The sequence below is a fragment of the Suricata suricatta genome, chromosome 9, assembly GCF_006229205.1.
Source record: "Suricata suricatta isolate VVHF042 chromosome 9, meerkat_22Aug2017_6uvM2_HiC, whole genome shotgun sequence".
NCBI classification, from domain to species: domain Eukaryota; kingdom Metazoa; phylum Chordata; class Mammalia; order Carnivora; family Herpestidae; genus Suricata; species Suricata suricatta.
This window is the reverse complement of record NC_043708.1, coordinates 62,730,451-62,748,040: the sequence shown is the minus strand read 5'-3', so window position 1 is coordinate 62,748,040 and position 17,590 is coordinate 62,730,451. Positions and strand designations below refer to the sequence as shown.

General features: G+C 34.0%; 1 protein-coding gene across 1 annotated transcript in view; it reads left to right on the top strand.

Moving 5' to 3' along the window:
* NUBPL (nucleotide binding protein like) overlaps positions 1-17,590 on the top strand; it is a 206,600-nt gene that overhangs the window by 74,235 nt on the left and 114,775 nt on the right. The window contains exons 5-6 of the mRNA XM_029951167.1: positions 8,268-8,307; positions 8,394-8,484. Coding sequence (XP_029807027.1) covers positions 8,268-8,307; positions 8,394-8,484 — 131 coding nt within the window. The remainder of the gene's footprint in view (positions 1-8,267; positions 8,308-8,393; positions 8,485-17,590) is intronic.

The window sequence follows — 17,590 nt, the reverse complement described above, 5'->3', positions numbered from 1 at the left end:
TTATTTTCCTGTTCTAATTTTTAAAAAAATGGACTCAATGTCTGTATTATATGATCTCAAATTATAATTTTTTAAGACATATATTCGTGGACCTTGGTGTTCAGGTGCATTTAAAACTCTTAATTTTGGATCCAGGGAGTATGAGGTACAGAGATTTTTTCAACTTTATTGCTAATACCAAGTAAATGGGAATGTCTACCATTTAGCTGATTCATGAACAGTGGGATTCCTACCAAAAGAAAATCTGATTCTAGATAAGCATTATCCTTGGAACATTTAACAATTTCAACTATAATAGAAAAATTTAAAACAGCCTTTCTTATGCCTATTTCCTTTATACCTAGCTCTTCAGTTTGACATGGTCACAGTGTCTTTTCTAGCTTTACAATTAATTTATAAAATAAAAGTCATCCCCGACTCCGTTCAAAATCCATTGGTGACATACATCCATTAATTAAATTTATACCTGTTAGAAATGTTAGAACTTCGTTGTAATAGAGTAAGGAAGATGTGGCATGGTGTCACGAATGGCATTATGGCAATTGAAATGGTTTGACTTAGTGGAAGAATCTTTTATGCTTCAGTGTATGAACTATCATGAAGTTAATAGGAAGTAGGAAATAATGATCTGTGTCATGATAACTTCAGCTAATGAAGGTCTCTTTAAAACGCTGTTATAGGACAGTAGGTTCCAAATGTTCTTTGTAAACTTTCAACCAATAGTATTTTGTTAGTTTTTCTATCAAGCTTATGAGTAGGAATTGCTGTACACAGTTTTTAAAATAAAATTTTAGGGCACATATACTAATTTGTACCTGTAATCATGAGTTGTTATTCAGAGTCTTTCTCTGCTAATTTAAAAGTATGGTTTCAGCCTATGCCATCATTCAAATCTGAGAATTTTATTAATTAAAGTAAAATGCTTTTCGTGGTATTAATTTTGTTTACTAATATACAGGAGGAGATAAAGAGGAATGTGCCTTGAACTTCCTTTTTAATGTATATGCTGTAATGCCTAGGACTCGGTGTACATTTTTCCCTGTTAAATTCTGAAGAAATGCATTTAACATGATGATAAATCTGCTTACATTGCTTGTTTCCATTTACAATTTATTATTCACCAAACTACAAGAAGTATTTAAAGTACACATTTTCTCTGGTTGGGGATTTAGCATACTGATGAAGTAGATTAAAGATTATGCCTATATAGTGTTAGAGGTTTTGGTTTCCAATTTTGTGAAAAAGCTATGGACCTTTCTAGTGCTTTAGTTTGTTCAGGCTGCTGTGACAAAAGTACCATAGACTGGGTGGTTTAAACCACGAACTTTTATTTCTCACAGTTTTGGAGGCTGGGAAGTCCAAGATCAAGGTGCTTTGACATTTGGTGAAGACTTGCTTACTGGTTCATAGACAGCTCTCACGTCATTGTTTCCTCTCATAGCAGACACAGGGCAAGAGAGGCCTCTGGAATATCTTTCATAAGGACACTAAACCCTTTCATGAGAACTCTGCCTCAGGACCTACGCATCCTCCTAATACCATCACATTGGGGGTTAGGATTTCAACATAGGAATTTCGATGGGAGCACAGCATTCAGTTAATAGTTTACATTTCCAATTCCAGTTTGAACTTTAAGTTCTGTTTTGAGCAGACTCAAACTACTTAGATCATCTATTTCAAGTGGAGGATTAGGTGAATAGATGATACTCATGTATTCTTGTTTTATTTTTGGTATAATCTTTTCCATGTTACACTAAAAACAAGTGCAGTGCTATTGCTACTGCAAGTTTTAGCCAATCTACTAAAACCAGAAAAGGAAGTGAGGGTTATTGATAGTGGAAAGGAAAAGGCAGCATTATTCTTAATTCCATGTGGTATGTTTGTCTACCTAGAAATTCAAAAGAAATAATCAGAAAACTATTTGAAAAATAGAGTTCTGTAAGATATCATAAGGGATATGAGATCACTAAAAATCAGTAGCTTTCTACTTCTAGATGTGGCAAACTAGATGTCTAGAAAAATTCTTCCTATAATAGCATACCTTAAAACATTACATGGAATATTAACAAAAACTACTTTTCACTACAAGTCTGAGATAGTGGGAAAGGAAGGGAATTTCTCAGAAATAACAAGAAAGTGTGATGCAAATGAGCGCTCGAATTGATAGTTACCCAGGTGTTACCTGCTGATCTTGGTGGCTTCGGGCCTGTATTTTACAGGATTGTATATGAAGGAATGGGGACAAAATATGGCTCCTAAGGAGGGAGGAAGGTTCAATGCACCATATAAGAGCTGTACACCCTAATGGTGATATCCTTAATAAGTGATCATGAAATAAATCCTTCCATACATAGTGGTTATTGGGAATAAGTGCCGGATTTGTTCTTGGCTCTGGGTAGAGTGGGAAAAATTGGGCAGATTAAAGATTAGGCACAGCTAAAGAGAAAATGAAGGAATATAGGCAAAAAGAAAATATTCAGAATGTAGTACTAAGAGAAGAATTGGAAAACAAATGAAAGTTTGAGGGACATGGTAGATAGCATGAGAAGGTTCAATATGGGTGTAATCGTTGTTCTAGAAGGAGATAATGGAGAAACTGTAACAGAGGCAATATTCTCATGGCTGAGAATTTTCCCAGATAAAACTAAAATTGAGGACAGCAATGGCATGTGAATCAGCTTAGGAGGGACAGTGATTGGATTTGAAGCATTCAAAGAGGAAGAAGGTAGGGGCGCCTGCTTGGCTCAGTTGATTAAGTGTCCAACTCTTGATTTTGGCTCAGGTGATGATCTTATGGTTGTGAGATCAATCCCCACATTGGGCTCTGTGCTGGGTGTGGAACCTGCTTAAGGTTCTCTTTCTCCATCTTCCTCTCCCCCTCCCCTGTGTGTATGTGTGCATGCTCTCTCTCTCTCAAAAATAAATTTTCTTAAAGGAAGAAGGTGGAAGTATTGTTTAATTCACACTTTAAGGGTGTTTTAAAAAATACTAGGTAATCATTATAAGACTAGAAATGTACTATGTGATTTCTATTCTAAAAGTGGACAAAATGTAATGAGGTGGAAGAATCTTAAAAATATGAAACTACTAAAAAAATGGAGGCTAAGAGAAAGCACAAAATGGAATAGTAAATATGAACACAAGTATATCAGTAAAATATATATTTATTTATTTTAGAGAGATTGCAAGCAGGGGACAGGGGCAGAGGGAGAGAGAGGATCTCTAGAAGGCTCCACAGTCAGCACAGAGCCTGATATGGGGCTCAATCCCACAACTCTGGGATCATGACCTGAGCCGAAATCAAGAGTCAGTTGCTCAACCAACTGAGCTACCCCACCACCCCAACATATTAGCAATATAAATATAAATATTATACAACTTTCTAGTTAAAACAATAATACTGTAAGACAGAAGAAAATGAAAATTAAACAAAACCAAATCCAGATAGGTTAAAGCTATTTTTAAAAGATGTTACCTAAGACATAAAAAAATATATATGGTAAAAGCTAAAGGATTAAAAAGCACAAATAGAGTGAAATAAAACTTGGTGTAGTTATGTTAATATCAGACAAAATAGACTTTAAAGCAAAAGTATTACTGAATGTAAAGAATTACTACCTTCAGACAAACTTGATCTAATGGCTATAAATAGAATATTCTTTTCAAGCACACCTGGAAAATTATAAAAATTGATTATGGAAAAGGCCATGAAGATAGTTTCAGTGAATTTCAAAGACTGGTATCATTCAGACTACATTTTCTAAGTACCACATGATTAATTTAGAAGCTCATAACAAAATGATAACAAAAAGCACCTATACATTTGGAAATTAAAAATAATTTCTAAATAATGCATGGTTGAAAGGAGAAATGATAAAAATGGAAACTTATGGGACAAAGCTAAATATATTTAGAGGTAGTCATAAGTATTTCTATTTACAAAAGAAGAAAGGCTGAAAATAAATGAGCTATTTAACTAAAGAAATTAGAGCAATGCAATAAACCCAAAGAAATTAAAAGAAAAGAAGTGATTAAGAGCAGAAATTAATGAACTTGAAAACAGAGATATAGTAGAGAATCAAGAAAACCAAAAATTGAGAGTTGTTGGCCCTGGGGAGTAAGAAATGGGAGAGGATTGTAGGATTATTGACTTTCAATAACACTTTTATAGTACAACTTGACTCTTTAATCTGTATCCATACATAATTGGAGAAAATCAAAGTATGAAAATACAGAGCACAATGGTGAAAAGTTGCTCTGCAAGTTTAAGTTGGATGCTTTGGGAAAAAACTGACATATAAACCATGCCTATATGTTTTTATCTACAGTTCTCAATTTCAGTCTCTTTAAGAAGGAGAAACAACTTAAAAGACATTGGTGAAATCTGACTGCAAAATTCTACTAGATTTTTATGATCTTTTTAAAACTTTTAGCTCAATACTAGCCCAAATTGCACAAAGTATCTAGAGGGCTTTTACTGTACTTTATTATGGTGAAATAGAATATAGTAGAAAGAATGGGAATGTGGCTACACAGATAGTTTGATAAAAGGAACTATGTTTTGTAGTAATATAAATTAATAGTTTATATACTTTTTAATTGACTGTGAACTGTAATTTCTTTTCCTTTTTTTTTTTTAAGTACTTGGGCATAAATAGTAGATTGCTTTTCCCTGGAGAATAATGTCTCAGATTACAAAGTAGAGTTTAAAAAATATATTTTTATTATGGTAAAATACAAATAACATAAGCTTACCATCTTAACCTTTGTTTTTAAAAAATAAAGTTTATTTATTTATTTTAGAGAGAGAAAGTGTATGCACGTGGGGGAGGGACAGAGAGAGAGTGGGAGAGAGAGAATCCAGAAGGCTCTGCACTGTCAGATCATGTGAGATCATGACCTGAGCTGAAATTGCTGAAGTCAGTTTGCCTAGCCAACAGCCACCTGGGTACCCCACCATCTTAACCATTTTTAAGTATATAGTTCAGTGGCATTTAGTACATTCATAACGTTTTGCAACCATCTCCACCATCCATCTCTGTAGCTCTTTTTTGTCTTGTAAAACTGAAACTATACCCTTCAAACAGTAACTCCTCACCACTACCTCCCATGCTGCTGGCAGCTGCCATTCTCCCTTTTTGTCTGTATGATTTTTACTACTTTATGTATTTCACATAAGGGGAATCATACAGTGTTCCTCTATTGTGACTGGCTTATTTCACTTAGCATTTGTCCTCAGTGTTTATCCATGTTATAACATGTCAGAATTTCCTTCCTTTTTAAGACTTTAAAAATTGGAAGTATTCTATTCTGTGTGTGTGTATGTGTGTATATATATGCACACATACACACGCGGCATTTGGCTTATCTATGCATCTGTCAGTAGACACTTGGGTTACTTCTCCATTGAAGCTATTGTGAATAATGGCCCTATGAACATGACTGTACACATATCTCTTCAAGACCCTGAGACCCTCATTTCATTCCTTTTGGGTATGTACTAAGAAGTAGAATTCCTGGATCATATGGTAATTTATTTTTAAGTTTTTGAGGAACCACTGTATTATTTTCACTAGCAGCTATACCTTTTTACATTCCTACCAATACTGTACATGTGTTCTTCAAACTTCTGCACATTCTTACCCATACTTGTTAATTTCTGTTTTTGTCAGTTCCTTTTTTTTTTTTTTTAATGGTAGCTATTCTAATATGTATTAGGTGGTATGGTGATTTTGATGGGCATTTCCCTTATGATCAGTGATGTTGAACATTCTTCCATGTGGTTTTTGGCTATTTGTAAATCTTTCTTGAAGAAATGTCTCTTCACTTCCTTTGCCCATTTTTTAATTAGGTTTTGTTTTTTGCTGCTATTGTTGGTGCTATTTTTTTTTGCTATTGTTGGTTTTAAGATTTAATATATTCTGTATTACTTGGCAATAAAAAAGAATGAAGTCTTGGCATTTACAACAACATGGATGGAACTAGAGTGTATTGTGCTAAGTGAAATTAGTCAGAGAGAGACAAATATCATATGACTTCACTCATAGATGCAATTTAAGATATAAAACAGATGAACATAGAGGAAGGCAAGCAAAAATAATATGAAAACAGGGAGGGGGAGAAACCATGAGAGATTCTTAAATATAGGAAACAAACTGAGGGTTGCTGGAGGGGTAATGAGTCGGGGGAATGGGCTAATTGGACAAGGAACATTAAGGAGGACTCTCTTTGGGATGAGCACTGGGTGTTGTATGTAGGTGATGAATCACTGGATTCTACTCCTGAACATCATTACTGTATTGTTAACTAACTTGGATGTAAATTAAAAAAATAATAAATTTAAAAAATGAAAAAAGATTTCATATATTCTGGATATGAATCCCTTATAAGGTATATGACTTGCAAATATTTTCTCATTTTGTGGCTTATTATTTTACTTGTAAATACTGTCTTTGATGCACAACATTTAAAAATTCTCATTAAGTCCATGTTGTCTATTATTTCTTTTATTGCCTATACCTTTGTTGTCAAATCCAAAAAATTGTTGCCTAATCCAGTGACATGAAGCTTTTGCTCTATGTTTGCTTCTAAGAGATGTATAATTTTAGCTCTCACATTTAGGTCTTTGATCCATTTTGAATTAATTTTTGTTTATGGTGTTAGCTAAGGCCTGAGTTCATTCTTTTGCCTGTGGATATCCAGTTTTCTCAGCACCGTTTGTTTTCCTTTTGCTATTGAATTATGTTGGCCTCCCATCAAAAACTATTTGATATGTATGTGATTCTAGGCTGTCTCTTCTATTCTGCTGGTTTATATATCTGTCTTTATGCCAGTACCTCACTGATTTGCTTACTTTAGCTTTGTATTTAAGTTTTGAAATCAGGAGCTATGAATCATTCAACTTTGCTCTTTTCTAGATTGATTTGTCTATTTGGGATCCCTTGAGATTCCATATGAATTTTAGGATAAGTTTTTTGTTTGTTTCTGCAAAAAAATGTCATTGGGATTTTGATAGGGTTGCAGTGAATTTATAGATTGCTTTAGGCAGCATTCACATATTAAGTCTTCCCATCAATGAACTTGATAGATGTTTCCTTTTATTTATGTTGTCTTTGATTTTTTTCAGCAATGGTTTGAGTACAAATCTTTCATCTCCTTGGTTAAGTTAATTCTTTTGGTTGTTTTTGATACTGTTATAGATAGAAGTGTTTTCATAATTTTCAGATTGTTTATTGTTAGTGTATAGAAATGCAGCTACTTAGCTGAATTCATTAATAGCTTTAATAGTTTCTTTGTGGAATCTTAAGGATTTTCAATAAATAAAACAGAGAACAGAGAAAACTTCTTCCTTTCCAATTTGGATGTGTTTGTTTCTTTTTCTTGCCTAATTGCTCTGGTGCTTTCAGTATTGAATTAAAAAGCGAAATAAGTCAAGTGGAGAAAGATACCATATGTTTGCATTCATAGGTCTAACAGGAAAAACCTAACATTGGACCATAGGGAGAGGAAGGGGGAAAGAGAGCTGGGGAGAGAGAGGGACACAAATCATGAGAGACTATTGAATACTGAAAAAAAAAAAACCATGGACTGAAGGGGGAGGGGGAAGGAGGGAAGTGGGTGATGGTCATGGTGGGGGGCACTTGTGGGGAGAAGCACTGGGTGTTATATGGAATCCAATTTAAAAATAAACTATTTTTAAAAAAGGCAGAAGTGGGCATCCCTGTCTTGTTCCTGATCTCAGAGGAAAACTTTCAGTCTTTTACCATTGAGTATGATGTTTGCTGTGGGTTTTTAATATATGGCTTTTATTATGTTGAGATATAAAATAGAGTTTTTCTCTTCTTGGATTTTTTATACTTTTCACATTCTTCAAGGAATAAAAAAAGAAGAAATATGAAGAACTTATTAGATGCATGTATGTGTATTTGTGTGTGTACTTGTCAGGTATACACATACTAAACATGTATGTAATTTATATGTCTACATATATGAATAAAACAGGTGGATAAAATTACTTATGGAGGTTATTTTTAGAAACACTTAAAAATTTTAGATGTTTCTTAAAGCTTTATCGCAAGTATTTTTAGATGTTATATTTATTGGAAGTATTGGTTGTGTGTTTGGTGTAATGTTTAAACTATTGTGAGGTGAATTAGTTGGAAGTTAAAGAGCAGTTTGAATAGCCCATTTGTATTTTTAATTTGACATTTTTGATAAGAAAATAAGTATGTTTGTATATTCTAAAAGAGAGTTTTTTTTCCCCCCAGACAACCTAATGAGGCCTCTTTTGAATTATGGTATTGCTTGGTAAGTATATCTTTTTTACTTTTTGTTACTTTTCAGAATAATATTAACATATGTAAATTAGCTGTATTTCTGGTTTACTCTTGCAGTATGTCTATGGGCTTCCTGGTTGTAGAGACTGCACCAATTGTTTGGAGAGGCCTTATGGTAATGTCAGCTATTGAGAAACTATTGAGGCAGGTAAGAAAATTGCATTATCATTTTATTATTGGCACATTGTTGTTACTGCATTTGCTGATTGGAGAATGGTAAATTTTTGCAGTCAGGTTTGAGATGCTTTGCCAAAGAATTCAAATAATAGACTGGATGTATAATGAGTTATGTTGCGCCAAGACCAGTTTCACTGGTCTGTGACTTAATCTTACCCATTCCTTATGATTACTGAAAATTTTAATGTCTTATTTTATATTGTTCTATTGCTTTGTTCAAAATCTGCAGTGAGATGAAGAAATCTATTTTATAAGTAATCTGCCTTCTTTGGTAATGGTTAACCTCATCATGGCCAACATTGAGTTATAAGGGCAGTGTAGACATTCTTGCATGTAGAAAGAAATTATATAAATCATGTTCACATTTTAAAATTGCTTTAGAACAAAATGAAATTTTGTTTTACTCTGAGTATATCTGGCTCTATATTTATGTATGTAATATCTGCCCAATCAACTTTAATTTATCCTTAAGGAAGAGGACAGTTCATTGGATAATCTGAAAATATCAGATGGGCTACATGTTATTTATAGAAATAATTTTAATTTTTTTTCTTGTAGCTAATTATGTTCTAGATAAATATTATAAGTAATTTGGATTTTCTCTACCCATTTACAGCAATTACTCCTTATTTATTCATATTCAGGCATTATGTGGTAGGTTGATAATTCTAATCACAGATATTCCTATATTCGTTTCTATTTGCAGTAGTTAGTAAGTGAAATATGTCTTAAGCTCTGAAACTCTCCTTTTTTCATTACTATATCTTGTCTTTCTTCTGATGCTTAAGTTCTGATAAAATGTGCTTTTTGATCTCTGGTGCCAGAGTCCTCTCACTTTCCTAGTGCATTCAAGTCTCTTGGCTGCGTTTCCTCCCCTCTCATACTCAGATCCCATAGCTGGCCATTTCAGTTGTACTCCCAACAACACCCCTTCTTTAACAATTCCTTTGTGACCTTTATCTTTAACCTTTATTTGTGTGGATTAAATCAGCCTGATTTTTTTTTTCTTTTAGGGAGATTCTAAAACAGTCTTTATTCAGTTTATAATTAAAGTTAGAGTCAGTGGGAGTTTGGAAACACCAAAAGAAAGATTCTGATTTTGTCATCAGAATATTGTAAATATTAATTTTTCCCTTCCTATGTTAGTGTTATAATTCTCAACAGGAAATGATTCAGATTTTCTCCTAAGCCTTATGGATTTAGGAGACACTTGGACTTTCAAAGTGATCAGAGTTTTAGAGAGCCAAGTCAGTGATAAGAGACACAAAGATCTAGCCAAGTATTGGTGCTCTCATCTAAGAGATGCAGGATCCTGCCTCTAAGTGTCCTTTTTAAGTAATAGGACCCATTTAAACCTCAGATTACAGCAGGTGATGGAAACATGTCTGCAAAGCAGCTCCTGAGGGTGGAAGAGAGAGACCAAGTGTGCACGTGCCCTCAGGAGAGGGGCAAGGGGAGCTTCCCATGGAGGAGAGTAATCCCGACAGTACAAGTTAATTATGCTGCAAAAAATTTGTGCCTGAAACTCACACTTAAACTTAGTAACTGCTTTTATAAATGAAGAAAACTTTATGAAACCAGCAGTGAAAGATCAAAGGTCTGAAGGATTTATAATTTTTTTTTATTCTGTGAGGTGTTAGGGAAGAGAGGAGGGGCAGGATCCTGATTTCATGGTATCTGCCAGTGTCCTTCCATAACCCAGCCTCTTTTATCTACTGCTGAATACTGTTGGAGATATAGAATAATTGTGTTAATTACTGACATTACACATTTTTGATTTCTGAATTCAACCGCACTTTCATCATGTCAGTCATCTGACATTATTCATGTTCTTCTCCACATTTATCAAATACTAAGCTTAAGAAATATTAACGGAATTTGGCAGTCTGGCAAAGGATATAGTGAAGATTTGGAGATTTGGCTTTCTGACACGTAAACCATATAATAGTCATGGTTTAGAGGCACCAGGGTGCTCAGGCGGTTAAGCATATAACTTCAGCTCAGGTCATGTTCTCATGGTTCATGGGTTCAAGCCCTGTTTCAGGCTCTGAGCTGTCAGCAGTTACTTAGGACTGTGTCTCCCTCTCTCTGTCCCTCCCCTGCTTGTGCTCTGTCTCTCAAAAATAAATAAATGTTTAAAAAATTTAAAAAGTCACAGTTTATCACATAAGTGCTAAAGGTCCATTTTTATCAGACATGCTGCAAAATATCAGGATGAAATATGGGGTGAGAAAATGGGTCCATAGCTTATTTTATTGGAATACCTTAGGTATCCTATAAGATATTATGGCATTAGACTGTGTATTTACCTTACAATCTTTTTAAAATTTACTTTTATCATTTGCACATTTTAATTAGGGCTGAAAAAATTGAATATAATGTATATACAGAAGAGTATATACAAATCTTAAGTGTACATTTAGATGGATTATCCCCAAGTGAAATTACCTGTGTAATTATTCAAGACATGATAAATAGAATACTAGTGTTGCAGAAGTTCCTTTCTTGTCTCTTCATAGTTACTCTTTTGAGGGAAAAGATAAATACTTATGGTCAGTTTGCCATTTTGTCGGTGTGGTGTAAAGTTTTTCCCCTCTCCCCTGTGATATTTTATTGAGTTAAACTTGTGCATACTGTGGGATGCAGAGATCTTACAAGTATGGTTTAGTAATTTTAGATCAATGTATATATCTGTATAATCATACCCAAGACAGAGAACATTTCCATCCCCCATAATGATTCATTGGGGTTCCTTCTATTCAGTCTCCCACTCATAGGCCGTCACAGTTATGATTCCAGTATCATACATGAGTTCTGCTTATTCTTCTGCTTCATATAAATGAAACCCTAGAGAATGTAGTTGTATCTGGTTTCTTTCTCTTAGCCTAATGTATTTGAACATCATCTTTTCGTTGCCTGTATCAGTAAATGAGTCCTTTTTATTGCTGAGTAGTTAGTATTCCATTGCATGACTATAATAAAATACTGTTTGTTCTTCTGTTGATGGACGTGTGGGTAGACTCCAGTTTTTGGCTGTTATGAATAATGCTGCCATAAATATTGTACAAGAGTTCATAAGAGTTTCAGTTGTTTCGTGTCTTGTCAGCATTTTGTGTTGTCAGTCTCTTCACTAGTGGATGTAAAATGGTATCTTCTTAACATTTTAGTTTGTGCTTCCCTGATGTTCAGTGATGTTTAGCCCCTTTTCATATATGTATTAGATATCACTGTGTCTTCCTTTATGAAGTATCTGTTGAAGTCTTATACTCATTTTTTCATTGGCTCATTTTTCTTCTTAAAATTGAGTTGCAAGAGTTTTAATATATTCTGGCTGTGAGTCCATTGTCAGATATATGTATTGGGAATATTTCTTCCAGTCTGTGGATTGCCTTTTGATTAACTGATGTTTTAAATTTTCATGAAATCCAGTTTATCAAAAAAAAAAAAGTTTTAACGCTGAATGCTTTTTGTGTCCTCTCTAAGAAATCTTTGCCTGTCTACTCCAAGGTTATAAACATAGTCTCATATTCTTATCTCAAAGCTTTATAGTTTTGGCTTGCTTAAATTTTGTGTGGGAAGTGAGATAAAGGTTTATATTTTTCCATAGTTGTGATATAATAGGAAATATATTTGTTCTTTGCTTCTGAGTTCTGGCACAAATCTCCTAAAACCCTTGGAATTTCCTGAGTTATCGATAGGAGTATTTTTTTTGTCATTCATGAGGAATCCCTTTTTGAGCACACCCAAGTTCACAGTGGGGACCCTGGATTGACTCAGAATGGGGCTGGTCACCAGAAAGACCCAAGTGTTAAGAGGGTTGGGACTTTCAGCCCCATCCACTGACCTCTTGGAAGGGGAAGGAGTAGGATGGTGTGGTGTAGATTAAGCTCTGTGAAAACTCTTGATGAGCTTCTGGGTTGGTGAATGTATTTACATCTTTGTGGGTTGTGCAAACCTAGTTCTGTGGAGACAGAATCTCCTATGCTGAGAGCCTTTCTGGACCTTGCCGTTTATATATCTTCATGTGGCTATTTATCTGTATTCTTTCTGAAACCTTTTATAATAAGCTAGTAAACATAAATAAATGTTTCGCTGAGTTCTGTGAGCCATTCTTGTAAATTAATCACACCTGAAGGTCAAGGGGTAATGGAAACCTCTGATTTATAGCTAGTCAGTCCAGAAGCACAGGTAACAACTTGGGCCTGTGATTGGTTTCTGAAGTGGGAGTAGTCTGGTGGGATTGAGCCCTTAAGCTGTGAGATCTGATGCTGTGAGACACTATCTACACCAAGTATGCTGCCTGGTGTAGGTAGTGTGAGAATCAAATTAATTACTTGGTGAAGTTGGAAAATATGTAATAGTTTATGTAGCTGTTCTAGCGCCATTTGTTTAAAAGACTTCCCTTTCTCTATTGAAGTGACTTGATACAACATCAGATGAAAATCAGTCGAGTATATGTGTATGGGTTTATCTCTGGGCACTCTGTTTTGTGTTACATCTATCTAGTTTAATCCTTACAGTAAAAGCATACTATCTTGATAATTGTGGCTGTATAGAAAGCTTAAAGTCACAATGTCTGAGTCCTCCAGCTTTGGTTTTTTTTTTCAAGATTACTTTGGCTACTGTCTGTTCTTTTCCATTACTTTATAAATTTTAGATTCACCTTGTCAATTTGTACAGAAAAGCATGTTAGTATTTTCATTAGGTTGCTATTGAATGTACAGATCTTTTCTCTTTTTCTTTTTTATTTTCCTTTTTTTTTTTTTTGTGAATCAAGAACCTGACAATATTGAGTCTTCTAATCCACAAGCATGGTATATTCCTATATTTATTTAGATTTTCTTTAATTTCTTGGACTGATATATAGTTTTTAGTGTATTGGTCTTGTACTTCTTATTTATTTGAAATATCTTACATTCTTAGATGACATTGGAATTGAAATTGTCTTTTGTATTTAATATCAAATTGTTTGCTGTTAGGGCATAAAATGTATAATATTTAATTTTGTATATTAACCTTGTGTTCTGTGACTTTACTATATTTCTGTTTTTAAGTAGCTGTTTCATAGCTTTCCTGGTACTTTATATGCACGTGATTATATTGTCTGCAACTAAACAGCTTCAGTGCTTCTTTTCCAATCTATTTCTTTAATCTTATTTTCTCATTTTCTTATTGCATTGAGTAGGACCACAAGTATAATATTAAACAGAAAAGATGAGAGCAGACATCCTTGTCTTCATCTGGATTTGCAGGGTAGGGTAACAATAAGTATTTCGTTTTGAAGAATGATAGTGGTAGGTTTTCACTGATGCCCTCTGTTTTGTTGTGAATGGGCATTGATTTTTTTCAAATGTTTTCTCCTCCACATTTATTGAAATGATCGTGTGTTTTTAATTTTATTAATGTTTGATTTTATTAATTGATATCCTGTGTTAGACCAACCTTGCATTCCTGGGATAAATTCTTCTTGGTCATGATATTTTAATTATAGTAAGTAATATTGGGAGTGCCTGGTGGCCCACTTGGTTGAGCATCTGACTTTTAAACTCAGCTATGGTCTTGATCTCTGGGTCATGAGTTTAAGCACTGCATTTGGCTCGTGCTGGGTGTGAAGCCTACTTAAAAAAAAAGGTAATATTATAATTACTTCTAATATATTGAAGGATTACATTGGTTAACATTTTTTAAGGAGTTTTAGATTAGTATTTGCAAGGAATATTGTTTTCTAATTTGTTTTTCCTGCAATATTTTTTTCTGGTATTGAATGGGAGCCATCTTGGCTTTGTAATATGAGTTTGTAAATACTTCCCTCTTCTATTTTGTTAAAGTGTTTGTGTAAAATTATTAGTTTTGCTGTAATGTTTATATTTTATGGGATTTATCAAGGAAATATGGGGCTGGAATGTTGTTTTGTTTTTTTTCCACATGGTTGGGAAAAGGTTTCTGAGGATTAATTCTATTCAAACCTTTAATTTCATCTTCTTACAGTTTTGTTGTGTTTTATAGGAGTTTATAATTTCACATGAGTTATAAAATATATATATAAGGTTGTTCATAATATTGCTTACTATCTTTTAAAATAGAACGAGATACAGTGTTTGTTCTTTATTCCTAATGTTGGTAATTTGGTTTTTTCCCTCTTTTATTCTTGATTTTTTTTGCTTGGGTTTATCAATTTTATTAATTTTTATAGGAATAAAATTTTGGCCTTAAGATGTTCTTTATTTTATGTTTATTTCCTATTTTGTTGTTTTCTGCTGTTGTTATAGTCTTCTTTAAATTTCAGGTTTAATTTGTTCTTTTTTCTACCTTCTTAAGTTGGAAAGTTAGATAATTAATATTAAACATTACTTGTTTTTTATTTTATTTTATTTTATTTTTTTTAATATCTATATATTCTTGAGAGAGAGTGACAGAGCATGAGTGGGGGAGGGGCAGAGTGAGAGAGAGACACAGAATCTGAAGCAGGCTCCAAGCTCTGGGCTGTCAGCACAGAGCCCTGTGTGGGGCTCAGACTCGTGATCAGTGAGATAATGACCCGAGCCAAAGTGGATGCTTAACTGACTCAGCCACCCAGGCATCTCTCTTGTTTCTTAGTATAAGTAGTTATGGCTGTGAATTGATTTTTTTAAAAAACATTTAAAAAATGTTTTATTTATTTTTGAGAAGCAGGGGAGGGGCAGAGAGAGAGGGATAGAGGATCTGAAGTGGGCTCTGCGCAGATAGCAGCAAGTCTGATGTGGGAGTTGAACTCATGAATCAAGAGATCATGACCTGAGCTGAAGTTGGATGCTCAACTGACTGAGCCACCCAGGTGTCCCCACTGTAAATTTATCTTCAGTCATTGCTTAGAATTCTGCAGATTATCATATGTTGTGATTTCATTGTCATTTAGTTTAAAGTAAATAATTTCTCATTTGCTTTTTTAATTTTTGTATATGTTGTTTAATTTTCCTAACATTTGGGGATCTTTTAAATAACTTAATGGTATTTATTTCTAGTGTAATTTTGTTTGGATAGAGAATTTACTCTGTACAATTTCAATCTTTTAAAATTTTTTGAGACTTTATGGACTGACATATGGTCCATCTTTCTGATTGTTCCATATGCTTTTAGAAAGAAATTGTATTTTGCAGCTGTTTTGATAATATTCTGACCACTTAGGTCAGTTGACAGTATTGTTCAATTCTTTAATATCTTTACTGACTTCTTATCTAGTTACTCTGTCACCTACTGAGAGATGATTATTACAATCAACTATTATTGTGGATTTGTTAATTTCTTTAATTTGTTTTTTACCTACTATAATTAATGATATGATGGGTTTTGAGTGTACCGTTTTAACTTTTTTCTCATTTCATCTATTTTTTCTTCTGATTTTCATTTTCTATTTTCTTTTGGATAAATGAAATATTTAAAAAATTCTACTTGAATTCTTCTCTTGACTTTTTATCCATACCTCTCCGTATTATTATTTTGTGGCTACATTAGAGATTATAATAAGCTTTGTTAATTTTTCACATTCTTCTTAAAGTTTATATTGTGCTACTTTATTTAAATTTTTTTCAAGATATTTTATCTTTTTATTTTATTTTTTATTTTAATTTCAGTATAGTTAACATACAGCATTATATTAGCTTCTGATATAAAATACAGTGATTCAATAACTCTCTACTTGTTGCTCATCAAGATAGTGTACTCTTAATGTTCTTCATTCATTTCACCTATTCTCCCACCTACCTCCCCTCTGGTAACTCTCAGCTTTCTCTCTATAGTTTAGAGTCTGCTTCTTGGTTTTTCTCTCTTTGTTTTCCCTTTGTTCATTTGTTTTGTTTTAAATTCCACATACAAGTGAAATCATAGTATTTGTCTTTCTCTGACTTACTTTGCATAACATTTTACTCTCTAGTTCCATTCAGGTTATTGCAAATAACAAAATTTCATTCTTTTTTATGATTTATATATATATATATATGAATATATATATACCACATCTTTATTCATTCATCTATTGCTGGACACTTGACTGCTTTCATAATTTGGCTATTGTAAATAATACTGCAATAAACATAGGGGTGCTTGTATCCTTTTGAATTAGTGTTTTCATACTTTTAAAAAAAATTTTATTTTTGAGAGAGAATGAGCACACAAGATAGTGAGGGGTAGTGACAGGGGGACAGAGGATCTGATGTGGGCTCTGTGCTTACAGCAGTGAGCCCAATGTGGGGCTTCAACTCATAAACTAGGAGATCATGACCTGAGCTGAAGTTGGATGCTTAACCAACTGAGCCACCCAGGCACCCCAGAGTTTTCATATTCTTTGGGTAAATTTCCAGTAGTATAATTACTTAATTATATGGTAATTCTGTTTTTAATTTTTTTAAATAGTTTATTGTCAAATTGGTTTCCATGTAATACCCAGTGCTCTTCCCCACAAGTGCCCTCCTCCATCACCACCACCTCTTTTCCCCTCTGCCCCTTCCCCTTCAACCCTTTGTTCGTTTTCAGTATTCAGTAGTCTCTCAAGTTTTGCGTCCCTCTCTCTCCCCAACTCTCTTTCCCTCTTCCCCTCCCCCTGGTCCTCCATTAGATTTCTCCTGTTTTCCTGTTAGACCTATGAGTGCAAACATATAGTATACTTCTCTGTCTGACTTATTTCGCTTAGCATGACACCCTCGAGGTCCATCTACCTTGCTACAAATGGCCATATTTCATTCTTTCTCATTGCCATATAATACTCCATTGTATATATAAACCACATCTTTTTTTTTCCATAATATTTTATTGTCAAATTGTAAACCACATCTTCTTGATCCATTCATCAGGTGATGGACATTTAGGCTCTTTCCATATTTTGGCTATTGTTGACAGTGCCGCTATGAACATTGGGGTACATGTGCCCCTATGCATCAGCACTTCTGCATCCCTTGGGTAAATCCCTAGCAGTGCTATTGCTGGGTCATAGGGGAGTTTTCTGGATAGTTTTTTGAGGAACCTCCACACTGTTTTCCAGAGCGGCTACACCAGTTTACATTCCCACCAACAGTGTAGGAGGGTGCCTATCTCTCCACACCCTC